The sequence below is a fragment of the Manis javanica genome, chromosome 17 (assembly GCF_040802235.1).
Source record: "Manis javanica isolate MJ-LG chromosome 17, MJ_LKY, whole genome shotgun sequence".
NCBI lineage: Eukaryota > Metazoa > Chordata > Mammalia > Pholidota > Manidae > Manis > Manis javanica.
Genome location: NC_133172.1, coordinates 39584705 through 39612223, shown reverse-complemented (window position 1 = coordinate 39612223; position 27519 = coordinate 39584705). Strand labels below are relative to the sequence as shown.

General features: G+C 41.4%; 1 protein-coding gene across 5 annotated transcripts; it reads right to left on the bottom strand.

Annotated features, from left to right (window-relative positions):
- Window positions 1-33: 33 nt before the first annotated feature.
- On the bottom strand, window positions 34-26208 carry CFAP263 (cilia and flagella associated protein 263). Of its 5 annotated transcripts, none has more exons than XM_073225471.1 (9): window positions 26009-26208; window positions 24266-24389; window positions 20793-20954; window positions 18531-18686; window positions 17689-17769; window positions 15115-15270; window positions 10566-10673; window positions 1148-1303; window positions 34-747 (listed from the first exon to the last, which is right to left on the bottom strand). In XM_073225471.1, exons 1-9 carry the CDS (start codon window positions 26107-26109, stop codon window positions 676-678), a joined length of 1116 nt encoding a protein of 371 aa, XP_073081572.1. In that variant the 5' UTR covers window positions 26110-26208; the 3' UTR covers window positions 34-675. The 5 variants fall into 5 exon arrangements, with proteins under 5 accessions (XP_073081572.1, XP_073081571.1, XP_073081569.1 ...); XM_073225470.1 differs by having other exon boundaries at window positions 34-182; XM_073225468.1 differs by having other exon boundaries at window positions 34-1303.
- Window positions 26209-27519: the final 1311 nt, after the last annotated feature.

The window sequence follows — 27519 nt, the reverse complement described above, 5'->3', positions numbered from 1 at the left end:
CTAGCACAGGGAACAGAGAGAGGACCCCGCGACTAGAAAGGAGCTGATTACTTTAATGGATCACTTTTTGATCTGCCACCATTGCTTCCCCCTGGCTATTTCCCAGGGGGGCAAATTGCCTGCAACTGCTCATTGGTGGTTTTCATTTTATTCCAAGCCTTGCGGTAGCCTTTTAAGGACATCTGCAAAAAGAAAAAAGAGGGAGGGGGGAGAAGGTCACCTGGGAAAAACTGATAGTGACTATTCAGAGAGCTGCCCGCATCCAGTCCTGGGGTGTGCAGCTGACCATGTGTGGGACAGAGTGTGCCGTGTGAGCTGCACGGCACAGGACCCCAGGGCAGCCCCTGGCTGGAAGATTCTTCTAGAGCTTGTTTCTGTCCAGAGAAGTCAGATGTTGCAGGTTCCTGCTGTGATTCTCGGTTACTTCTTAGCTCCAGATCCAACAGGCCCAAGTTTGGATCCTGATTCACTCCGTGACACCAAGTGACCACGGGCAAAGCAGGGAAGACTTCCATGGGATATGGAGCCAGAGTCTAGACGTGAAAATGCCAAGCTTCCCAAGTGGCCTGACTGGGTTTCTAAGCTTCTCTGATGATGTCCAAGTGTCCGCGGTATGCAACCTGGCTTGTGGCAGTCTCTGGGCTTTCCTTTTTTCTGATGCCAAAACATACCATTTTATCTTCTGCAGCTCACAAGGGGCAAGGGTGTTTCTGTGCACATTCTATCATATGAAAAGACCCGTGGCAACTACGGAAATGCACGGAATCGGGTTATCAGTGATATTAACAATCCATTATTACGTCTTTTTTAAAAAAACTGGCTTCTCCCAGTATAAAGTAGCGATCACTATCAGTGGTGGGAGAAGGGATTCAGAAGCTTCCAGAATTCAATAAGAAAACAAGCAGTTAAAAACACACTATTACTGTAGAGTCTCTTCCTGATAATCTGAAAAGATCTTGTCCCTTACAAAGAAAAAGGAGCTTAAAAACAAACAGCCTTCCTTCATCTTAGTATAAGAGCTGAAGTAACTGAGATTCTCTATGGATGTTACAAATCCAAATATCTGTATTCTTAGCTCCAAAAACAAAATCCTAGATAAAAATGTGAAGGACACAAAAGACTGCTGTCTTGGGAATCTGTGACTTACCTCTGCAATCTCCACTTTCCGTTCCCATACCTTGATGGTCTTCTCCAGGTCCCCATGTAAGATCTTCTCCCGGACATACACCATCACCTGTGGTGCTCGGAACTCGGCTAGCTGCTTTCGGAGCTTCTTGTTCAAGGCCTCAGCTTTGGCCCGGTCCTGCATTGGGAAGGGGGATTCCCATTAAATTAAACCCTGGGATTTCTGGCTATTCTGGCTTACCGGGGCTTACTGGTCCTGGCATCTTTCCCCAGTGGTTCTAAAAGTAATGTTTAAACTTTTGAAGGAGTTGGGGGGAATCACAGGATTCTGATTTTCTTCTACAATTATGATATTTTCATCCAGTTCAGAAACACTAAAGTGCAGCCTAAAAAAGCAGTCTTTTTGGCCTTCCTTCTTTCCTTTATTAAGGAGTATGTTTTCCTTATTTTGATATCTTAGGTTTGGTGGGCTTTTCTAAAGAAAAATTATATAAGTACACTTTGATTTGATAGTCTTAATTTCCCTGTCCTTTTTAGTAAAATACACATAATATAAATATTCCCATTCTAACTATTTTAAGTGCACGGTTCTGCAGCATTCAGTATATTCAGACTGTTGTACACTCTTCACTACCATCCATCTCTAGAACTTTTCTCATCTTGCAAAACGGAACCTCTGTGCTCACGACACATTAACTTCCAATCCCCCCTCCCTCCCTCAACATCTTACTTTCTGTCCCTAGGAATTTGACTACTCTTGGAAGCTCATACAAGTAGAATCATACACTGTTTGTCCTTTTGTGACTGGTTTATTTTACTTAGAATTATGTCTTCAATGTTCATCCATGTTGTAGCATTTGTCAGAATTTCCTTCCTTTTTAGGCTGAATAATAATCTCTTGAATGGCTATACCACATTTTGATTACCTATCCGTCTGTTGATGGTTGTGTCTACCTTTGGGCTATTGTGAATAACGCTGCTATGAACCTGGGTGTACAAAACACCTATTCAAGTTCATGCTTTCAACTATCTTGGGTATTTACCCAGAAGCAGGGGTTCTGGATCATATGGTTATTCAATTTTTGAGGGATATCTTTTAGAATTGTATTTTAAAAATTATCATATAGTAAAATCACTAGCCTTTTTCTTTTAATTGAGTGGTTTTTGAATTAGCCTTTTCCTTTTTAAATTTTAACCATTGTTTTGAATAGGCAATGCATTCAATTCAAATTGTATAATAGTACACAGTTCCTATCCTTTCTCACCCCTGCCCCCAGTCACACAGGTCCCCTTCCCAGAAGCAAACACTATTTTTAGGTTTTGTGCATCCTTCTAGAGATCTACAAATATTTGTTTACCTTTCTGACCTAAAAAGTTAGCCAGTTTACTTTTAGTCACACAACTATTTTGCACTCAGTAAACCTTGAAGATCCTTCTGAATCCGCATATAACAAATTTACCTTTTTTTTAACAGTTGCATAATCTTCCACTGTATGGAAGATCCATCATTTAACAAGTTCCCACAGTCACTTAGCTTCTCAATCTCTATTACACCGAACAATGCTCTGATTATTAATCTTCTGAGAATACATAATATTAGAAATATACAACTATATCATAGGATAAGCTAACTGAAAGTGAAATTGCTTGTTCTAAGACAGTGGTTCTCAACTGGAGGATATTTCACTCCCAGGAGACATTTGGCAAAATCTGGAGACATTTTTGTTTGTTTGTTGCAACCAGGGGCATGTTATTGGCATCTAGTAGGAGGGAGCCACAGTTGGTACTAAACACTCTACCTGCACAGGACAGCACTCCCAACAACGAATTATCTGACCCAAAATATCAGCAGTGTCTAGGTTGAGGAACCCTACCCTCAGCATATGTGTATGTTTAATAAATAGTGCTAAATTGCCTTCTACAATGATCAAGCCAGTTATACTTCTGAGCAATGTATGAGACTGTTTGTTTTTCCCCCATTCTCTCAACACAGTCTTACCAAATTTTATCTTTGTAGATCTAAGAGAAGGGAACTGGTATATCATTATAGCTTTGTTTTGCTTTCCTTATGAATGAGGTAGATAGAACATTTTACATAAGTTTGAGACTTTGTAGTTTCCTCTGTAAACTGTTCAAATCTTTTGCACATTTTTTTGGTTAGATTTTTCTTATTCATTTGTAAAAGTTATTTGTTTTAAGAAAATTAGCTCCTTGTGATATTGGATACAACATTTGTCCAATTATTTATCTTTTGGCTTTGCTTATAATGGTTTTTGTTATGCAGGAAACTTTTTGTTTTTATATAACTAGCTTTATTGATTTCTGGGTTTCATATTTTAAAAGTCCTGCACATTCCAGAATGATAAAAAATGCTCCAACTGTTAAGTTTGAGACTTTAATGGTTTTATCATTTACATTTAAATCTATGATACACCTGGATTAATTTCACTGTAATATACAGTTCCAACTTAATTTTTTCCTAAATGGCTACTCAGTCATCTCAAATCATTTATTGAATAATCTGGTTGTCTCTCACTGCAATGCCAACTTTATCATAAAGTAAATGTATCAGTATCAAAGCTTTATCAGAACCTGACCACATACATATTTTACATGATCTGTATTGGGGCTTATCATAGAGCTCATATATTTTCCTTTGATTTTCTAGTCTATTCATGAGTTTGTTTCAGAGACTGTAGCTTCATATTGTGTTTCAACATTTGCTACAGCTAGTCCCCTCATTTACTTATTAAGAATTGGGGGATATTCTTATTTATTTTCCAAGAGAATTTTTGAGTCAGTTTATTTAAGTCCTTAGGAAAAACTCATTGTTATTTTAATTGGATACCATTACTTCACAGATCAACTTAAACAGAGCTAACAGTTTTATGATGTTGAATCTTCCTAACCTAGTATTGCCTTTTTAATTAATTGCTTCACAAAGTATAATCTATGGCATTGGCATTAGGACCACTCCAGATCAGACCTGCCCAATCAGAATCTGCATTTTAACAATATCCCCAGGTGGATGGTTCTTACCTCCTAGTCTGAGAAGTGCTGTTTTAATTCACTTTGAAGCAAACCAAAGAAATATGTTTTTAAAATTAACTTATTAGAATGCAATAAAAACTTGTCAGGAAGTATTCGGTGAATATCTGCTATATCTAGTATAGACATACACCTGTGAGGAGACCTAAAGATGTACCCACAACCATCAGTGGACACTTTTGTGAGGATAATAATTAGAAAATAAGATAAAATATAATGAAGTAGCAAGAACTGAGGTTTTAAAAGTAGGTTCATCCATCAGTAGATGAATGGATAAAGAAGATGTGGTACATATACACAATGGAATATTATTCAGCCACAAAAAGAAAACAAATCCTACCATTTGCAACAACATGGATGGAGCTAGAGGGTATTATGCTCAGTGAAATAAGCCAGGCAGAGAAGGACAAGTATCAAATGACTTCACTCATCTGTGGAGTATAAGAGCAAAGCAAAAACTGAAGGAACAAAACAGCAGTAGAATCACAGAACCTAAGAATGAACTAATAGTTACCAAAGGGAAAGGGACTGGGGAGGATGGGTGGGAAGGGAAGGAGAAGTGCGGGTGAAGAAGAAAGAGGCCCTTACGATTAGCATGTATAAGGTGGGGGGTGGGGGAAAGGGGAGGGCTGTGCAACACAGAGAAGACAAGTAGTGATTTTACAGCATCTCACTATGCTGATGGACAGTGAGTAATGGGGTATGTGGCGGGGACTTTGTAAAGGGGGGAGTCTAGTAAACATAATGTTCCTCATGTAATTGTAGATGAATGATACCAAAAAAAAAAGTAAGTTCAATAGCTATGAAGGACATTCTGCAAATACCAGGGACTGCAATCCTGACACAGCAACCAACTTGTACAGGTGTCACTGTAAGAAAGGCAGATGACTGTGCCCACCCCAGCTCCCATGCAGTGGCATAGGAGTTTTGTCAATGGAAAAGGCTGGGAAACAGAGCTCTGGAATGCTGCCTAAAGGAACTTTTTTGGAACAAAGTGTGGGAAGTTCATGCTTAAGGACTTTGTGTAAAACATTGGAGATCTTTGGGGTGAGTAATTAAGAGAAAGCTGGTAGTTCCATGGTATTAGTCACAATAACCAAAACAGTAGACCAGCAAGATGTTAAACAGAACCAGAGAAAGAGACCATTAAGAAGGGGTTAAAGCAAGCCTCAAAGACTGGAAAAGGAGCTTGGCTTTAGTAGATCAGAATGTGAAGCAATTCATGTTTCAGGGTGCTGTTGAAAGTAATAGAGCAATCAGCAAGTAATTAATGGAGGCTATTAGCTGGGTGTGACACTCCTAGAGGTAAACAAGCCAGCAATTTAGCTGGAAGATGAAGAAAAGAATCAAACACCAGTCATTCCTGGTTGTCAGGGAGATTGCATCCATGATCAAGGCTGCACTCTCTCAGGAGCAACATCAAAGGCTACTAACAGCAGAGAAATAGACTTTATTTAATTAGTCCAGCCAATTTCTAAACAAGCAACAAAATAATAACGGACACAAGAATGATGTGGTATGGGGGTGGGGGATCAGTATTCAGAGTTGCTATGTTACCTAAAATGCCCAGTTCTCAACAAAAATACAAGATAGGCAAAGAAACAAGTATAACATACACAGGAACAAAAGCTGGCAACATAAACTGCCTTTGAGGGAGTCTAGATGGTGAAGTTAGCAGACAAAGCAGCTATTATAAGGATGTTCAAAGAACCAAAAGAAACCATTTTTATAGAATTAAATATATGATGATAATGTCTCATCAATAGAGAATATCAATAAAGAGGTAGAAATTATTTTTCAGAAAAAGAACCAAATGGAAAATCTAGAATCTTTTCACTATAATATAATCAAAATGAAAAATTCACTAGAGGGGATCAACAGTAGATTTTAACCAGCAGAAGAAAGAATCAGTAAACTTAAAGATAGATTGATAGAGATCATGCAATTCTGAATAATGACAGAGGGAAAAGAACAAAGAAAAATTAAGTTTTAGAGAAATGTGGAACACCATTAAATATACCAACATACATGTAATGGAAGTAACAGAGAGAAGAAAGAGAAAGGAACAGAAAATATTCAAGGAAATAATTGCTGAAAACTCCCCAAATTTGATGAAAAATATTAAGCTACACATTCATGAAATTCAACAAACTCCAAGTAGAATAAGGGCAAAGAAATCCACACCCAGACACATCATACACAAAATGTTGAATGACAAGGCAAAGAGAAAATATTGAAAGCAGCAATAGAAAACAATCACATATAAGTGAAGCCAAATAAGATTAATAGCTGACTTCTCATCAGAAACAATGGGGTCTAGAAGACAGTGGGATGACATATTCTAAGAGCTAAATGAAGAAAACTGTCAACTAAGAATCTTATATCCTGCAAAACTATCTTCAAAAATGAAAGCAAGGAATGAGCACATTCAGATCTTGGTTTCTAATGCTATTCTTAAATAAAAGGAAACAGGACTCTTTGGAGAAATGGCTGATTCTAAGATTGGAGCAAGAAATATGCAAGACATACATGTAATGGAAATAAAAGAGAGAAGAAAGAGAAAGGAACAGAAAATATTCAAGGAAATAATGGCTGAAAACTCCCCAAATTTGATGAACCTGGAGCATGTTCAATGCCAGAAAGGAAAGAAATGCTAAAACACACAAATACACACACACACACACACACATACACACATGCACGGGGATATGTCAAAGGGACACAGAAGCCAACTGAAAAAGCTCTCAATGGCTGAACAGAACAAGTGTGAGCTACAAAACAAATATTAGATTATAACCCAACATGTATAAATTCATGGATATTTATTTTAAAATAAATAAATGGAGAATAGACAAATCTCCCATACAGAAAAATTATGAATAATTTATAACCTCCCACTGCTTAGGTGGGGCTGCATTTAGCAAGTTCCTGCCAAAGAGTACATCTGGGAAGTGGGGGGAAAAGTATCTTTACAGTGGAGAAGCATAGCCTACTACATCAGCCAGGTGATCAAGGTTAACATCAGCAGTGATAAATTGACTGTATGCTCCCTTGACATGTGATGAAAATGACACTTTACCCCTGTGATCTTCCTCCCAAAACCCCATAACTCCAGTCTAATCATGAGAACAATACCAGACAAAGTCTAATAGAGGAATATCCTACAAAATACCTTAACAGCACTCCAATAAACTGTCAAGGTCATTAACAACAAATATCTAAGTCTGAGAAACTGTGACAGCCAAGAGGAACCTAAGAAGACATGACCAAATGTAATGTGCTGTCCTGGCTGGGATCCTGGAACAGAAAAAGGACATTAAGTAAAAACTAAGGATATATGAATAATATTAATTATAAATGTTAATGATAATGCACCAATATTGTTTTTTAATTTTAATAAATGTATTCTACTAATATAAGATGTTAATAATAGGGGAAATTGGATGTGAGATACTTGGGAACTCTCTGTACTATCTTCACAATTTTGCTGTAAATCTAAAACAGTTCTCAAATAAAAAGGTTATTTTTTTTTAATGAAGGAAGAATAAAGACATTCTCAGATAAACAAAACTGGAGGTAATTCATTGCTAACAGATGAGTCTTACAAGAAATACTAAAGGTCGTTCTTCACTCTGAAAACAAGTAACACCAGACAGTAACTCAAATACATGTGAGGAAAACAGCACAAGTAAAGACAATTAGTAGGTAATTATAAGAGAGTATAATCTCATAGTCTCTTTCTCTTAACTGATTTAAAAAGCAATTTTATAAGACGATATGTACATAATTGAATTTTGGACCTATAACTTGCAATAAAAATATATTTGACAACAGCACAAAGGAGACAGGGTGAAACAAAGCTGTATTTGAGTAAGGAAATAACTTAAACCCATAGGACAAAATGGAGAGAACCAGACAAATGGTAGATAGGCTGATACAACAAACTCTATGAACATACTTTGTCTCCTTTCTTCTCTCAATTTTTGGACTCCTTCCTCACACCATTTACAAAATTAATTCAAAATGTATCATAAACCCAAATGTAATACATCTAAAACTCTTACAGACAAAGGAGTAAATATTCATGATATTAAGTAATGGTTTCTTAGGTATAACACCAAAAGCATTAAATGAAAAAGAAATGAGATAAATTGGAGTTCATCAAAATTAAAAACTTTTGTACTGCAAAAATACCATCAAAAAAGTGAAAAAAAACTACAGAATGGGAGAAAATATTTACAAATCATTTATATGATAAGGGATTTGGATCCAGAATCCATAAAGAATTCGTACAACCCAATAATAAAAATGAATAAATGAATGAATGAATTATCCAAGGGCTAAAGGCTTGGACAGACATTTTTCCAAAAAGACAAGTTGCCAATAAGCACATGTAAAGACGTTCAATGTCATTAATCATTAGGGAAATTCAAGTCAAAACCACAATGAAACATTCACACCCCCTGGAATGGCCGTTAAAAAAAACCACAACAACTGAAAATAACAGGTATTGATGAAGATGGGCAGAAACAGGAATGCTCAAACATTGTGGACAGGAATGTAAAACACAGCTACTTTGAAAAAAAATTTTGCAGTTCCTCTAAATGTTTGACATAGAGTTACTGCATTTAACCCACAGCTCCACTTTTAGCTTATATGTTCAAGAGAAAAGAAAATACACATTCACATTGAAATCTGTATATGAATGTTCATACCAGCATTATCATTAAACCAAAAAATGGTAACAACCCTTTGAGTCACATCAACTAATGGATGAAATGCAGAATGTCCATGCTAGGAAATATTAGTATTATTCAGCCATAAAAAGAAACAAAGTACTGATACATGCTACAACATGAATCCTGAAAATAAACCCATTCAGAAAGACCACATATTTAATGTTCCTTTTTATATGAAATGTGCAGAACAGGCAAGTCAGAGACAGACAGTAGATCAGTGGTCACCGAGGGCTGGAGGGTGGGAGTGAAAGTGAGGTGGGGAATGGAGGAGGATTTCTGGTGAGTACAGGCTTGCTTTCTGGGGTGACAAAAATGATCTAAAATTATTGTGCTGAAGGTAACACAACTCTGAATATACTGTAAACCATTAAAATGTACATTTTAAATGGGTAAAGTATATGTTATGTGAATAATATCCCAATAGAGCTATTTCTAAAAAGTTAAGAAAACTAAAATATACTAAGCAGTGAATGCCAGGCTTTTAAAAGTTGACTTCATGTTTTACTGATAATTTAATAAATCTCAACCCAAACAAACAAATACCACAGACATTCTGCATGGAGAAACCACACAGACGTTTGCTTCAACTTTGTTACTGGCCGCTTTCTGAGACCAGCTTTTTTGCAGAGGGTGTTGGTTCTCCATCATGGATGTGATGTGGATGCTATGACAAAACTGAGTCAGATGTGGTAATCCTGTGGCTTTTTGGCTATTGTAGGCAGGTTTGGGGCGATGTGCACTGCTGGGGACACTTTGGGCCCACTCAAGAAGATGGCGCTAATGACCGTTCTAATGGCTTTAGAGGCTGACAAAGCATTGCTGTATGTGGTCCTATTTGATCGCCACAACAAGGTTGTGATGTCCACACCACACATTCCACAGATGTGGACACTGAGTCCTGTCTAGTTAAAAGGCTGGCAACACTAACCCTGTGCCAGGTCTTCTGACTGCAAGTGCAGTGCTCTTTCTCCTCTGCCTTCCCAAAAAAGGCCTCTTTGAGTTGTATCCCAGGAACATTTAACTGGCCGGAATTCAACTATATGTGCTCAGCAAAATAGTGAGGGTGCTAAATAGCAACCTAGATGTAAAGAGATCAGATGATGCCACACATCTTTTCACACAGGAACCACAGGCGCTGGAGTGGGCCCAGGACAGTGGCCACAGGTCTATTGTCCAAGCATCCATTGTACCAAATAAGAGTTACATATTTAAAGAGCTCTCTCTCCTTTACACAAAACATTGTATTTTGGCAGCAGTACTTTTTCTCACACCGGTTACATTACTACATGCATTACATATTTTTTGTGAAGTTATATACACTTTGGAGATGGTATCTTATGGGTCACCTAAGGAATTCTCAAGGGTTGTTTGCACTCTACATGATTTCTAGATGACTTCATGATTTCTACGTGATTTCTGACTTCAGAAATCACCCCACAGATGTCACCTAACCCAGCAGTAAAACACAACACTGTACTGGGCTGTGGGTCTCTAGGTGCCTCCTTCTCTTCTGATGGCCCAGAGTTATTTTTATTTTTATGGTTTAGGCTTTTCTAGATAAAAACTGTGGTGGCTTAGGTCTTGGCAGACACTGGCTCAAGCCCTTGTAGACGCAAGGGAACATACTCCAGAAACAGCTTTTATCCTTCCTACCTCCTCTGCTTGTAGGGTTTCTCTTTCAATTTTTTCAAGTAATTCATTTCTCAGCAAGATCTCCTTGTCCAGATTGATGGACATTTCTGTTGCTCGCTGTAGCTTGCTCTGAAATATAACAACACGGCAAGTTTTGAATGAAGATGATCTCTTAAAACTATAGGAAGGATAGACAGCTCTTTATTAAGCAGAATAGCAGGATGGCCCATGAACTTGGGCCTGCTCTTCTCATAGCTGCTCAGATTTCCAGAATTCTGGTGCCTGAGTGGCAGGGGAAGTGAGGAGCTCAGGAGTCTTCACTTGCTGAGTGGCCAGACACAACAGGACCCAAATCCCACCCCACCACTTCCCAAGAGAAACTTTGGGCAAGTCCCAGAACCTCTCTAAAGTTGGGTTGGTCACCTTGTAGTGTTTTGCAGGCTTAAGGGAAATAATCTGGGCACGTGAGGAACACTCAGCAAAGAGCTACCATTACTACCTCAGATAGTACTTCACTGTATAACATTATTTCATTCAGAGGAGGAGGGAAAAACACTTTCCATGAGGTAGGTCCACTGTTACCCCACTTTACAGGTGAGGGACTGACTCACGTTATGGAGGTAAACAATTTGCCCAAGGTCACAGACAGAAGGAGCCAGGATTTGAACCCAGGCAATGTGATTTCATAGCCTATGGGCCCCACAGCTACCGCCAAGGCCTATGGGGCTGACCCTGCTGGTGTAGAGGAGGCCTACAGGAGCCTCGCTGCAGCCTCCTGCTGTGTCATTTGCTGCTGCTCTTCACCAGTACTGCCTCCCCCACCCCTAGGCCTCTAGCTCAAAATGGGGAAGTGCCAGCCTGGAAGGAGGAGTTGGGACCAAATTGGCTGAGGGGTTTGCTTGGCTGCAGAGTGGGTCCAGCACAGGAGCCAGTGACTTCAGGGGTACTGATCAACATGGCCTTACAACCCACCCACCCTGCTCCAGGCACTGGTCAGCAAAACAACCTATGCCCTGCCACCAAGAGGCCAGCTCACAGCCAGGACAGAGGTGCAACAAGAAATGCAAAAATGTAAAAGTGCAATTGTGCCAAGCACCAAGAATTCGAGGACAGTGGTCAAGAAGGTTTCCTTGGTGGGAAGGGCTGCTGGAAAGAGAGCTGAAAAGTTAAGTCAAGTATGTGTAGGTAAGAGGGAAGGGAAGAATGTTCCAAGCTAAGGAAAAAGCCTCTGAAAGGAGGGCCTAAAAGTTGCTGGGAGGGAGGAAGGTGCTAGGGCGATGTCCAGGGCACCAAATCTGAGACCTGGCAGAACAGCCTGGAGCCACCTGCCTGGGGGCCTTAGAGCACCTGGGGGCCATACTTTCTCTCCTTTCCTGCTCCACATTCTGCATGAAATTGCTCTAAATAAAAAAGCAAGAGTAGATAAGAGACTAGCCTGAGGGGGCTGGCATTAGGGAAGTAGAGGCCAGGCAGCCCTTCACTGCAAACCAGCAGGTCAGATGGGAAAAGAGGAGAGCACAGGAAAGAATCCACCCAGCAGCTTAGAGAGACAGGGCAGGCAAGAACCCAACTCCAAGGGCAAGTGTGAGTCAGTCACTGGCTTGGGCAGTGGGGCCTTTGAGAAGATGTGCTGAGAGCTCTTTGTGAGCAGAATGGGGGTCACTTGATGTGGCTACTTCTGAAAAGGCCCACTGGCTTTCTCTTGCTGTGTAACATTACCACAAATTCTGTGGTTTAAAGCAACACCCATTTGTTATCTCATAGATTTTGTAAGTCAGGAGTCTAGGCACAGTGGCCAGGGCAGGTCCTCATCTGGGGCAGGGTCTTCTTGCAAGCTCACAGGCTGTTAGCAGAATGCATTGCCGTGAAGTTGTATGAGTGGGTCCCCATTTTCTCTCTATCAGTGAGAGGTGGCCCTCAGCTCCTCGAGGCCACCCTCAGACCCCTTCCACATAGGCCCTTCAAGCCAGCAATGGAGAACTTGCCCAGAGAATTCCCTTCGTGCTTCAAATCTCTGACTTCCCCTTCCAGAGAAAACTCTCTACTTACAAAGAGCTCCTGTGAATAGGTCAGGTCCACCTGAATAGTCCCCCTGTCTCAAGGTTAACTGCATTATCTTATAACCTTATCTTAGAACAGAACAGAAATGAGTAACAGAACTCATCACATTCACAGGATTGTACAGGAGGTATACGCCAGGGGGTGGGGAGTCTTGGGGGCCATGCGTAAGGCAGCACTAGTTGACACAAGGTTCACTAGTTTACAGTCAGTTAAGAATGACACATCACAGTTGTAGTCACAGCCTTATATTCCACCAGACTCTACCAGGCATAAAGTCAGAGAAAAAGGTGTCCCCTTGACTGAGGCTCACTCAGAAAAGTCGTAGAAGGGACCATGCCTGTCTCCTTCATGGCTATACCCTCAGCACTTGGCCCTATGCCTAGCATGCTGTAGGTACTTGGTACATCTGGTAATGGAGGAAAGTTATTCTGCATGCTTTTATAGGGTCTCACACTTGGATACTTGATATGTATATGAAAGTGGTCCCTCCTGCTACCCTCATGTCCCTTAAACACACACCTGAATCACTAGCAGTGCATATGACAATACTGGCTGAACACCTGCTTTGGGTAGGTAGGCATTGTCCTCAGTGCTGGGAGCCTAGCCAGAGCACCATCCTGGGGGGTGAGTCACAAAAACCTGCCTCCAAGAGATGAAGCATCATGCCCACGGTCCCAGTGGAGTCCCCGTTCAAACCCGGGTGAGGCCCGACTCCACAACGCGTAGTTGTTTTGCCTCCATTTCTCCCAGGAGACCTGAGATCTGGGACTTGAAAGAAGTGAGCTTGCTTCTCTCTTGCCCCCTCGCTGTGTCTACCTTAGGACTCCTGTGGGCATCTCCTCCCAAGCTCTACCATCACTTTTCTATTATTGGAAACAAGCCTATGGGCAGGATGGCCCCTGAATTCCAACTGGAATAGCTCCCAATCAGCCCACTGTGGCCTATGTTACTGCTGCTCGGGTATCGCAAACAGTCTATCCTGTGTGTTTAGACCTGTCCCAAGGAGCTCAAGTACTGGATCTGACAGATTTGTTTCTAAACCAGTAGCTCCACTCCAAAACCCTGGCTTTTCCTCACAAGACCAAACAGGCCCCATGCTACTAAGTTGATTCTGCAGGATAAGATCAAGGTCCAAAGAGATGTAACCAGGTACTGCCCAGCTCTCCAGCCACTAAGGCCTGGGAGTCCCAGGGATTGGCTTCATCTTGAAATAACAGTGATCAGATAAGCTAACTACTGATGAGATAAGATCAAAGAGGATGATTTGTTTGACATTTGTGACACATGAATTTCAGAATGCCGGCACCATATTATCTATGCCAGAGGAAGGCACTTGGGTTAGGTGGGACACACATTGGACTAGTAGTCCCAGCTCTGTCACAGACTTGTTGCTTGCATCTGGAAAACTGTTTTGCCTCTTTGGGTTTCAGTTTTTCATTCATAAAAGGAAAATGTTGAACAAACATAAGCCTAGTCTAAACACATTCAAATTCACATTTTTAAATGGCACTATGTAGGCCAAATGAAGCCCATCTGTAAACTACCTAAGCCCACAGCCACCACTGTCACCTGGACACTAGGTCAGGGATCAGCAACCTTGCTCTGTAAAAGGCCAGATAGTGAATATTTTAGGCTTTGCCAAGAGGCAAAGAGGCAAGAGGCAAAACTAAGGATATTATGTAATTATTTATATGGACAAGAGAAAGATAAATTTCCACAAGTGTTTTATTGATAAAATTCAAAATGTAATAATTTGGTACAATATTTTGGAATACAGGTTTACTAATGAGAAGAATGGAATTTCTGGGAAGGAAACCAATTTTGCTTAACCAGGTTTCAAAGGTAGTGCTCTCTTGCAAATCAGTTGCAAATACTCTTCTAAAGAAACCATTCTTCACTCACAGGCCAGTGGGTGGGATACACTGGCTCCTAGTTAGCTGATCACTGCATTAGACAGTTGCTAGCAGGATGACTGGACAGCCTGGTCTGCTGGGAACAGGCCCTATTCGTTCTTATAGTCCCTATTTAATAGGGCTTCTTTCTCTCCCAAAAGGGTTCTGGGTTGTGAGGAATTATTTAGTAGTTTTCTAATTTCTAGTTAAGATGACCTTCCTTTGCAGGGTTTTAAGCAGGAAAGTGCTTATTATAGGCCTAAATTAAACAGGCCTTAAATATGGTTAGTTCTCAAAATTCACTGTGCATAAAAATCATGTGGGTATTGAAAAAAAAAAGATGCATGGTCCTCATCCCCCAGTTCAACTGGGCAGGGTTGGACTAGGGCATCTGTATATCTTTAGAAAAAGAAAAAGCTTCCCGGGTGGTTCTAATGCTCGGCCAGGGGTGTGGGAACATTCGGGATATTTTAGAAGACATGGCTTTGTCAAGAGAAATCAAGGAGCAGCGAGCAAAAACAGGGAGAACGTGAGCTGCAGTGGTGTATGGGAGCCTTACTGAGGCTGCAAGGTTGGGGAGGGAAGCCTTGGGGACCTGGAATCGCTGAGGACCTTACTTTGTATGTGTTGAGGACTTGCAAGGTGTTCCCAGATACCAGTTTCAGCTGGATCAGTTCTTGATTTCTTGCTTCAATTGTGTCTAAAAACTGAGCATTCTCGATCTTCAGCTGCTGAAAATCAACTTCATGGAGAGCCTCACCTACCTCTTCCTTCTAAAGCTCAGAAAGAAGAAAGAAATGATGTGAGGTTGTGACTTCCAAATATATGGCTCGCACCTTGTGATTCTAGGTGAGAATTTGGAAGTTAGTCACCACAAAGTCATTCAACAAACATGGGCTAGGGATCTGCTTGGTGCCAGGCATGTCACTAGGCAATGGAGGTACAGATCTGAGTAAATATGATACTCCCTGGTCTCGCAGAGTGCATAATCAATGAGGGCTCACAGATAGGTCGCAGTATGGTGTAGTGGGATTTGCAGGGGCAGAAGGCACATGGACGCCCCTCATCAAGGCTAGTGGAGACTGGAAGGCTGGGTCAGGGAAGGCTTCCCCCAGGAGGTGGTATCCAAATAGGGTTGTAAAGGAAGACTAGAAAAAAGGCCACTGAAAAGTTGCTTTCACCTGGGAAACTCAGGACAAGCAGCCCATAAATTCCCTTCCTTTGATCGCATGATGTTTCTGCACCATAGGTGTATTAGTGTATAGGGTTCCCTCCTGGACCTGGCCCCACGTTACCCACCCCACCAGGTCTATGTCATCTTACATCTGTGGTAGGCAATACCAAACTCAGAGACTGTTCCCTACCCCCATGCTCTACTCAAGCTGTACTACCTCCTAGAAGCCATCTTCTTCCCTTCCCCCGAACAACATAATTTCTTTAAGCCCCAGTGGGATCCCTCCCCCAACTCAAATGCTCACAACCATCTTCCACACGAGGACAATCCCTCTTCCACTGAGCCCCTGATGGCTGTAGCTCTGCGGTTCTTGTCGCAGTTGCCTCTGCATAGCAGTTACACATCTGCACTTTTCTCACCTTCCCACTCCCAACCAGTCTGTGGGCTGGCAAGGGCACGCCCACATCAGTGTCTGCTCTGTGAAGAAATGGCCTCTAGGTCAAAGGTCATCCATCTACTCCCCATCTCATGCTTAACACCCCCCTTCAGGAGGGCTGAGCTTGCATGATGCCCAGAGTACTGGGGGCTCAAAGGCAGCTCCTCTACCTCTGGCGGCTCACCGATGCCATGTTCTTTCTTACACTGAACTTAAATCTCCTTCACTGACACCACTACCCTGGCCCTAGCCCCACCCTGGGGCCCTGGGAAGCAGTGTGTGCTCTCCTGCTAGAGCACTTTGAGGCAGCAGCCTTGACCCTTCTGGGTCCTCTCTCCTTGGGTCCCTCAGTCCCAAGTCCTCTGACACGCTTTCTGCACCCCTTGCTCTCCAGCTCCCTCCCCTACATGAACTCTGGTTTACCAGTTCTTTCAGGTGTGGAGCTCTGAGACCCAGCGCTCCTCAGAACAGAGGCCGGGCTACTCAGAACAGAGTGGAGCAAGACCACCACTTTCTTGGTGGGACTCTGTGGCTCCCTGTGCAGGCTAGCACCTCACAGTGTCGCCTCCAGCTGAGCTGCCTTTCAGGCACTCGAGAGCTAAGCCAGCTGGTACCTGTGCACAGAGTTCGGGAAATCAAAGAGGAGGATCTTACACTTGTCCTTAGTCACCTCATATTGTTAAAGCTGTCCCAGCTTGTTGAGTCTTTCAGGATCCCAAGTCAATTGAGCAATAGTCCCCAGACATGTTAATTCTCCTGTCCAACTCTGTCATTGTCAGTGGCCACTTCTGATGCACACGCCATCAGTGCCCATATTCAAGTTAATAATAAAAAGATTGAGCTACAAGAGGATGCAACTATGTAATCACATTCCAGAGGCCCTGTGCCATGTCTGCCTTATGCCTTTTATCAGGAGTCTTTAGGGGCAGCTGTTCAAAGACTTACTAAAGCACACTATAATTGGGCCACCCAGGCCACTTTCCCCAAAAGAGTCCACAAACATATCATGAGGGTCTTTTAAATTCAAGCCAACTCCATCCACAGATTTACCAGCAGAGTAACTGTGTTAAGTTCCTATTGCTGCTGTAACAAATGATCACAAACTCAGTGGCTCAAAACAACACAGATCTATTATCTTACTGCTCATGAGCCCACAAGTCCAAAATGGGTCTTTGGGCTAAAATCAAGGTGTCAGCAGGGCCACATTCCTTCTGGAAGTTCTAGAGGAGAATCTGTTTCCTTGCATTTCCAGCTTGAAGGGGCTGCTTACACTCCTTTGTTCATGACTCCTTCCTCTATCTTGAAAGTGCATCACTCTGATTTCTGCTTCCATTATCACATCCTCTCTGACTTACTCCCCTGCCTGCCTTTTAGAAGGACCCTTGTGATTACATGGGACCCACTCAGATAATTCAAGATAACCTACCTTTCTCAAGATCCTTGACTTAATCACATATGCAAAAATCCTTTGCCCTGTGAGATACCAGATTCACAGATTCCAGGAATTGAGACACGGACAGCTTTGGGGGGACACTGATCTACCTACCACAGTATCTTTAGAAAAAAGAGAAAACCACATACCTGCCTCAATTGTAAAAGCATCTTTTTCCTTTGGACTTTGAGAGAAACATTTTTCAAACGTAATTTATCCTTCATATTATCCTTAAAAAAAACACATTTTAATTCATTTATCTTCTCTGTTGGTTTGAAAAGTTACTAGGTCTGGGGCTACAAACCTTGAGTTCTAACATTCAGTCACTTGTTTTTAGGTCTTGTTATGTCTACTCAACCTGGTGTTGCTATAGCATTTCACATGACCAAGAAGCAGAGGAAACCAGGTCTGCTTCATGAAAATTTTTCTATGGCTTTTAAATTCAAGATAATTTGGGTATAGAGACATTTCCTGACAAAATGACCTCATGATTCTTTAGTCTTTTATTTTTTTGGTAGTTTACATAATTTTTACTGCTTAAAACATGTTGGGGTTAGTAACCCTACCTATCTCCAGGATCCAAAGCTTGACATCCTGTAAAATCTTTGGAAGTGAGGAGCATTTTATGTCTCATTCTTATAATAATGGAACTCAGAGAACCTGAGATTTACCTGTCCCACTCCATGTAGTCACCTGACTAGATAGGCTCACACCTTTCTCAAGAAAACATATCACACGTTGAGACAAACGGGGACAATAAAAAAGAAGAAATTGATCTGATATTATTAATAGTTGCCCGGCCTGATTGATTTTAGCCTTGAGAAACTTGCATTTTAAGACCCACACCGTAGGTGAATGCAAAAAATCTGCCTATGTGGGCAACATTTATGGTGGACCAAATGAAATGGGGCTGCCTCACATGGATCACTTTTATGTCATCATTCCGTTAATCTATTCCCCCTTTCTAATCTCTAACCTCCAGAGAACTTACCCTCTGGCGGTTCATGTCCTCAATGTACTTCATCAGTTTCTCAGTGGCCAAAATACTCCCTTTCTTCTTGGATATGGTTTTTAGAATATCTTTTTTAAACTCCTGTACCGCTCTCTGAACTTCAGTCCATCGCATTTCTGCTTCCTCAATGACAGCCTGGAGAAGTCAGCACCAAGAGAGAACAGAGTTTCCAAAAAACCTGAAGGATATGTTCCTCTAAGGAAACCAAAGTTCTCACAACTCCTTATGTCCTATTACATAATATATATTTTTAGTCTTAGAAACATAACCTTAAGACACAAATTTGACTATATGAATGTTATTAAAAAGCATGCCTCAAAAAAGTCATAGTATTCCTAAAAAGGGGGTGAGCAAATGAAAACAGGACCTCCTGTATCTCTACACATGTTATTTATATAGCTGAAGTATTACTTATCCATTAAAAATTATAACATATAACATAATATAAAAAATATCTGAAAGGATATACACCAAAACATCAACCACAGTCACATCTGGAGAGATGGATTAGTGGGGAGACAAAGAAGCATACTTCTGTAATCTGAAAAAAGATGTTACAAATGAATACATGCACTGACATGGAAAGATATTAAGTGAAAAATATAGTGTACAAAATAATGTGGCATGTTTTTGTGAAGAAATTCACATATACATAGAAAATAATCTAAACTCTAGGAGATAAATACAACAGTCAACAGTAATTACCTCCAGATGATAAGATTATAGATGTTTTCAAATGTTCTTCTTTTAGCTAACCTGTATGTTTAAATTTTGCTGTAACAGAGATTGTCTTTCAGTAAAAAAACACAAAAACACACAGTTATTTTAAAGAATAAAATGAAAAGGTCTCTGTATCTGCAAAGAAAATCATTCTAATTCAGGCCTTTGCATGGGCACCAAGAAGCAAAAGTGTGTCCCTTCACTGGCCAGCCTTTGGCCCCAGCCTCTTCCCTCCCCATCGTCTTCACATGCCTGAACATCAGTCCACCTTAAGTGCCACTTTCAACATGTCGCTCTCCTGCTCAGTTATCCTCATCAGGGTCCTGCTTTTTAAAACTTCAAAGATAAACTCCTTTGCCTGTCTTTCAAGGAGTCATAGCCCTACTCCACCTGATTTCCTAATAGAGCCCCCAAAGCACCCTTTACGCCAATCACCTGGCCCCCTCAGTGTCATGGACTGGCCATGTTAATTTCCACCGCCACTTCCTTGCTCATGTCATTCACCTACCTATGGTGCCCTTCTTTTTCTATTCCTTAAACAAATACTATCATTTTCCAAGGCCATGTCAAGTCCTATGTCCAGTCCCACCTCCTCAACAAAGTCTTATTTGACCAGTCTAGCCATGGAACCTAGCACGTCAGGACAATGCTAGCACATCCTGAGCTCCTTTAACGTGTTAGAATTCAACAAAGCATGCTTGAAAAAGAGAGTAGGAGAGATGAGGGCAGGCGGTGGGGAGCAGGGAAGGAAGGAAGAGTCATTTACACAGTCCGGATGGTTCCATCAATAGAGACGTGAGTCTACTGATATGTCCCTCTCAAGGGATCAAGTGTGATTCTGTGTATGCCTGCATTTTGAAATGGAAAAACTTAGAAATAGGACAGAAATATCTATTTTTCACACAACATGGCTCTCAAATGCAAGCCAACAACTTTGTCCCATGGACAACTGAATTGTGATGATTTCTACTCTGGGGGAAAACTGACCATGTTGGCCTCCAACAAGACATGGATCATGGTCACACACGCTGTGTCTGGAGCATGACTTAAAGGACTTTTCACCCAACTCCCTGACTTAAATCTTAAGCCCCTTTATTATTAAGGAATCATTATAAATTTTAAGGATGTTTATGGTTATTATGGGTAGGGGTTTTTTTTAGAATCCATATTTTAGCGATATATACTGAAATATTTACAGATAAACAGCCTATTGTGGGGGGAAGTTGGTAAGGATATGGAGAAAATAAGAGTACCACAGGTTGATGACTGTTGCATGTGGGTGTCGAGTACACAGACTAGCTTCTTTACATTTGTGTGTTTTTTAAATTTTCCACTTAAAAAAGTTTAAAATTTGTTATCTCTTCAAGCAGATAAGTTCCATAAAGATAGACCCTCAATCTGTCTTATCCTACTTGTGTTTCTTTCAAAGTGCCTTCAGTTACATGAACATACTATCAGGACTTCTTGATGAGGCAGAAGTGGGGAGTCCAGGAGGGGGGGCCTTCAGAGAGAAAGGCCTACCTCATGATGCTGCAGGTCCCATTCGGCATTGGCCTTCATGTGCCTTATTTCTTCCTTTGTGTCTTCCAGCTCCTTTTGTACAAGCTCACATTTCTGGTCAACACTGAGGCCTATCACATGGTCCGTACCTTTGCGGGATCTGGATTTACGCTTGCCTCGTAACTGTAACACAAGAAAAATAAAGCCACTGTCAAATAGCAATTGGTAGTAAAGTAGTCCAAGGTGGACATAAAAATGACCACTCAGACCTGCTAGAAATTTCTCTTCATGAGGGCCAATGAGAACAAACTCAATATGAAAAGATTCGGGGTATTAGGCTTTAGGTGATATTTATTTTACAAATCAGCCTAATCCCTGTGCTAAATACTTCAAAGGCCTATACTAGCAGTGAAATGAAAATTAGGGCAAGTGGCTTGGGGGTGGAAAGACCATGAAAATGCTGTAGAATAGGATAAAGTCAGTGTCAGAGAAAGCCCAGAGCTCACTGCTTCCTGAACACAAGAGGAGAAACTGCATTGGAGGGCATGGTGTTCAACAAAAAACAACTGAATAGACAAAAATTTTGGACTTCTATGCATTTAAGACAAAAATCACAAGCCCAGAGAATGTGTGAGCCAAAAGATGGCATTGTTTGGCTCTCAAAAGTAGACCTACATTCAACATCCATTCATGATAAAAACTCTCAGCAAAATGGGTATACAGGGCAAGTACCTAAACATAATAAAGGCCATATATGAAAAACCCACAGCCAACATCATACTGAATAGCGAGAAGCTGAAAGCATTTCCTCTAAGATCGGGAACAAGACAGGGATGCCCACTCTCCACACTGTTATTCAACATAGTACTGGAGGTCGTAGCCACGGCAATTAGACAAAACAAAGAAATACAAGGAATCCAGATCAGTAAAGAAGAAGTCAAACTGTCACTATTTGCAGATGACATGATATTGTACATAAAAAACCCCAAGGACTCCACTTCAAAACTACTAGAACTGATATTGGAATACAGCAAAGTTGCAGGATACAAAATTAATACACAGAAATCTGAGGCTTTCCTATACACTAACAAGGAACTAATAGAAGGAGAAACCAGGAAAACAGCTCCATTCACAACTGCATCAAAAGAATAAAATACCGAGGAATAAACCTAGCCAAGGAAGTGAAAGACCTATACCCCGAAAACTACAAGACATTCTTAAGAGAAATTAAAGAGGACACTAACAAATGGAAACTCATCCCATGCTCTTGGCTAGGAAGAATTAATATTGTCAAAATGGCCATCCTGCCCAAAGCAATCTACAGATTTAATGCAATCCCTATCAAATTACCAACAGCATTCTTCAACGAACTGGAACAAACAGTTCTAAAATTCATATGGAACCACCAAAGACCCCCAACAGCCAAAGCACTCCTGAGAAAGAAGAATAAAGTGGGAGGGATCTCGCTCCCCAACTTCAAGCTCTACTACAAAGCCACAGTAATCAAGACAATTTGGTACTGGCACAAGAACAGCGCCACAGACCAGTGGAACAGAATAGAGTCTCCAAACATTAACCCAAACATATGTGGTCAATTAATATACAATAAAGGAGCCATGGACATACAATAGGGAAATGACAGTCTCTTCAACAGATGGTGCTGGCAAAACTGGACAGCTACATGTAAGAAAATGAAACTGGATCACTGTCTAACCCCATACACAAAAGTAAATTCGAAATGGATCAAAGATCTGAATGTAAGCCATGAAACCATAAAACTCTTAGAAAAAAACAAAGGCAAAAATCTCTTGGACATAAACATGAGCTACTTCTTCATGAACATATCTCCCCGGGCAAGGGAAACAAAAGCAAAAATGAACAAGTGGGACTATATCAAGCTGAAAAGCTTCTGTACAGCAAAGGACACCATCAACAGAACAAAAAGGCATCCTACAGTATGGAAGAATATATTCATAAATGACAGATCCGATAAAGGCTTGACATCCAAAATACATAAAGAGCTCATGCATCTCAACAAACAAAAAGTGAACAATCCAATTAAAAAATGGGCAGAGGAGCTGAACAGACACTTCTCCAAAGAAGAAATTCAGATGGCCAGCAGACACATGGAAAGATGCTCCACATCGCTAGTCATCAGAGAAATGCAAATTAAAACCACAATGAGATATCACCTCACATCAGTTATGATCACCACCATCCAAAAGACAAACAACAAATGTTGGCGAGGTTGTGGAGAAAGGGGAACCCTCCTACACTGCTGGTGGGAATGTAAATTAGTTCAACCATTGTGGAAAGCAGTATGGAGGTTCCTCAAAAAACTCAAAATAGAAATACCACTTGACCCAGGAATTCCACTTCTAGGAATTTACCCTAAGAATGCTGCAGCCCAATTTGAAAAAGATAGATGCACCCCTATGTTTATCACAGCACTATTTACAAAAACCAAGAAATGGAAGCAACCTAAGTGTCCATCAGTAGATGAATGGATAAAGAAGGTGTGGTACATATATACAATGGAATATTTTCAACCATAAGAAGAAAACAAATCCTAACATTTGCAACAACATGGATGGAGCTAGAGGGTATTACACTCAGTGAAATAAGCCAGGCAGAGAAAGACAAGTACCAAATGATTTCACTCATCTGTGGAGTATAAGAACAAAGGAAAAACTGAAGGAACAAAACAGCAGCAGAATCACAGAACCCAAAAAAGGACTAACAGTTACCAAAGGGAAAGGGACTAGGGAGGATGGGTGGGAAGGGAGGGAGAAGGGCGGGGAGTAGAAAGGGGGCATTACAATTAGCATGTATAATGTGGGGGGGGCATGGGATGGGAAGGGCTGTGCAACACAGAAAAGACAAGTAGTGATTTTTCAGCATCTCACTATGCTGATGGACAGTGACTAATGGGGTATGTGGGGGGGACTTGGTGAAGGGGGGAGTCTAGTAAACATAATGTTCCTCATGTAATTGTAGATTAATGATACCAATAAATAAATAAATAAATAAGTAAAAGTAGACCTACATACAATTTTAAATAAAAAGAGAAAATTAATTACTAACATTTGAAAATCAGGAGATTTTACCAAAATAATCCAGATTTCCAGCTCTGGCAACACCAGGCCACCTGGCTAGCCCTTTCAAATGAAGAAGGAACTCTCTAGCACCCACCCAAGGTGCACTTCATTCCTTTATGTGTTGGCTGGGCCTTGTGAACATCTGAGTCCCCCAATTTAAGGGAATTATTTCCAACTAAGGTATTCTGGGAGAGTCAATCCACTATTAATTGAACTTGAGTCCCTCACACTCACTTGAAGAGAAACCTTGTAAGGGACTGAAGACTCCAAAGTAGAACAGGGAGAAATTCATATGCCACTTGGCCAAAGAGGGTACACCAAAGGCAGATACACAAATACTACCAGCATCGAAAGGGACAAACAGAATAAAAGAATTCTTCAATCTCCATTGCGTACTTGTGCAAATTCTGCTCCCAGTGTTTTAATTTCTGATGATCGTGGCACTTGATCCCTGGGCTCCAGTTTACTGTAATATTTCTCAAACATCTCTGTCTCAGTTTTGAGGGCAGAGTTTCCATAGCTGTAAGACAGTGGATACCTGAGTAAGCTTTACTAGTAGTTTAAACACCAAATAACTAGTACTTAACACATGCTGGCTATTATAACCTTCTTCAAGATACTTAACCTCTGAATGCTTCAGTTTCCTTATTTGTAAAAAGGGAATAACAACAGCACCTATCTTTTTGGGGCTGTGATAAGGAATGCAAAGCCTTTAAGATAGTGCCTGGCACACAGTAAATGCTATTTAAATATCTGATGTTTTAAAAATACACCTAATGAGCCACTAAATTCAGGGAACTGGGATTATATTAAAAATTGTTGCTCAGATGAAGCTACAAACTTCATCTTCATGTTCTAACTCACTTGTGAAATTCCTTCTGAATTACTATAGTCTTGAAATTATACACATCCACAGTCTTCAGATGTTTCCTTTGGTTTATGTCTCTCAGCTCCTTTATTTCCAGCACCCAACAGATGAAGTTTATTATTGGTGGAAAACTTTGGTTTTTAAACAGTTGGTTTTCAAACAACTAGAGGTGACAAACCTAGTTTATCCTGTGCATACCAAGATTATGACATTTATAACTTAACTGCATATTATATATAACAAACCTATTATATATAAGTATATACATTATGCTTGTGTATGTACAAATAAGAGAACAGCTTTGATATTTTCTTATATTATTGAGCTAATTCCTGTTTGGCTGAATGTTAAGATTAGTGGAAAGACCAATGAAATCAGAGTCTCTTTCTTTTTCAGCATATGTCATATTCTTATCGTAGGGTGTGGAGTCACACCTGAATCTGAATTTCAGCACTACCACTGACTAGCTGTGTGACATTAGTAAAGTTACTTAACTACTGTGTCTTTGCTTCCTCACCCACCTCCTAGGGTTACTGGGTCATTAATATAGGGTCAGATATGCAAAAGACTTGGCACATATAATCATTCAAAAAAATGTAGCTCTTAGAAGTAACACCTCAGTTCTGACCTAAACTATCTGTAGACATATATAAGTAACATTCATTTAGCTACCAGAGACTGGAAATTCTGTGTGAGACCAATAAATTGTACAGTTTACCTCAACTACATCATGGAATCTTGATATCCAATTTACTTTCTATATTAGACATAAAACAAACTGCAGAAAGACCCCCAGAATATTGGGTCAATCATTCTTTGCTGTCCATCTCCAAGCTTATACTCTGATTCAGGTATAAGTTGCCTTATACTAAAAACATCTCAATAGCTTCCTTTCTATCCAGCTGCCATATTGATCTTATCACAGAGTCTTAGCATTGGAAAAAGGCTGGGAGGTCACCTGGTCCGGTCCAACCTGCTGCCGAACAGTAGAAAGGCGGCTAAGCACACAGTCTGGCACCAAACCACCAGGCTGAAGTAATTACCACTCTGATCTTCCTACCACGGGCCCACCCCCTCGCATCCCCACCCTGCTCTGGCTCCATCAGTGGCTTGTTAGCTCAGCAGCAGTGGAGACACAGGGGTAAAGAGCAGAAGCACGTTCCCCCTCCCCCCAACTTTTGGTGGGTGGGTGGGGTTTCAGTTTCCTCAGTGTTTTTCCTCTGTGGACCAGGGTCCGAGCCTACACGGTGAGGACGCCGGCCGGCCAGTACCTCAGCTCTTCCACCAGCCCACACAGCTGGATAACTGACAGCTCGTTCTCCTCCTCCACCTGCAACTCGGAGACAGAGGGTTCAGAGTCCTCCTCAGTCATCGCTCTGCCGAAGCGGCCGTGGCCAATGTCGAGTGTGGCCAAGAGCGCCGAGGGCTAGGGGCCGCACGTCACTCCCTCGGGCTGCGACCTAGCTGCGCGTTGCCGGGGCAACCTGACGCGTGCGTGGGGGCGGGGATCCATGAGGCCCCGCCCAGTCACAGCCCCAGCCCCGCCCATCTCCTTGCCGACCAGAGCGAGATCACTGGCCTGAGCCAGGCTCTTGAGTGCGTTCGCTTTTACTTATTTAACAGTAATTCTTAAAATTATAATAATAGCTACTGTTTGCCCAGCAGTTACTATGCCCTTGGCACCCTGTTAGCCATAGTTTATGAAAATCCTTGCAACAACCTTGTAATAGTATCTACTCTTTGTTCTCCAAATGAAGAAACAGACCCAGAAAGTTAATTCGAATTGTCAGTGTCTTCCTTCCCCTACCTCAGTGTGAGGCTTCTACTCTATTCATCACCTGGTGCTTCATACGTATTAACTGCAATTTCTCTCAGATACCAATATCCTGCATTCCTAGAAGGAAAAAGCTGGCAGATTATTAAATGAGTATAAATTCAAGACATCGCTAAATAGGCACTGAGTATCTTCTATATCTGGAGTATCTTGGGGAAATGTATGGAGCAGGCCATTCCAGCCCTGAGGGAGCTTCCCTATTTAATGAATGAGGGAAATAGCCTCTAAACCAACTGTTGCTATCTGAAACAATAGTAACAACGTCATGCCTCTCACCATTTCATAGTTATCATCTCAATCTTCAAAACAGTCTTTTGAAATTGGTTTTATTGTCTTCATTTTACAGATCAGGACACAGAGGAATAGAGTAGCTTTGCTGAATTACCTGTGTCCACACAGGAATGGAATCCAGCTCTGTCGGAACCCAAAGTCTGTGCCGTTTAACTTCTACACACACTGATGTGTGTCATGGTAGGGATTGGCAAGGCAGCCGGGTAGCTTTCTGTCTGTTCCCATTGGGATGGAAGAGGGCAGAGGGCAGAAGAGGCAAACTTCTCTGAAGGAGGGTGGGCACTGTATATGGTCAGAAAGTAAGCTGTGATAAACTGCTTGGGGTGGGCGTCAGCCACCTTCCCCTCCACGGGACATGCCTTAGCATCAACACACAGTCATTAAACTCCAGAGAAGGACTTCTGTTTTGCTGCTTAGGGTGCATGGGCTGGGGCTGGATGATGGCAGAGAGACTGAGCCCTGCTACCACTTTCTTCTCTCTGCTGGCAGCTCCACAGCAATGCAGACTACATTTAGAAATACTTAATATGCTCATATGCCAGCTGATACAAATGATGCCAGCCCCAAGAGGGCCTGGAGCAAGAAAGGGCTCTGCAGCAACAAGGCTATGGTACAGAACAGCCCTGTCAATTAGGGTATATGATAGAGCAAACCCTA

Excerpts from the sequence above, each read along its gene's own strand:
- CFAP263 (XM_073225468.1), bottom strand. The coding sequence starts at position 26,109 with ATGACTGAGGAGGACTCTGAACCCTCTGTCTCCGAGTTGCAGGTGGAG. Across the intron at positions 24,390-26,008 it reads GGGCTGGTGGAAGAGCTGAG|CTATGGAAACTCTGCCCTCA; the intron begins GTACTGGCCGGC and ends ACTGTCTTACAG. Across the intron at positions 18,687-20,792 it reads GGGACCTGCAGCATCATGAG|GCTGTCATTGAGGAAGCAGA; the intron begins GTAGGCCTTTCT and ends TGACTTCTCCAG.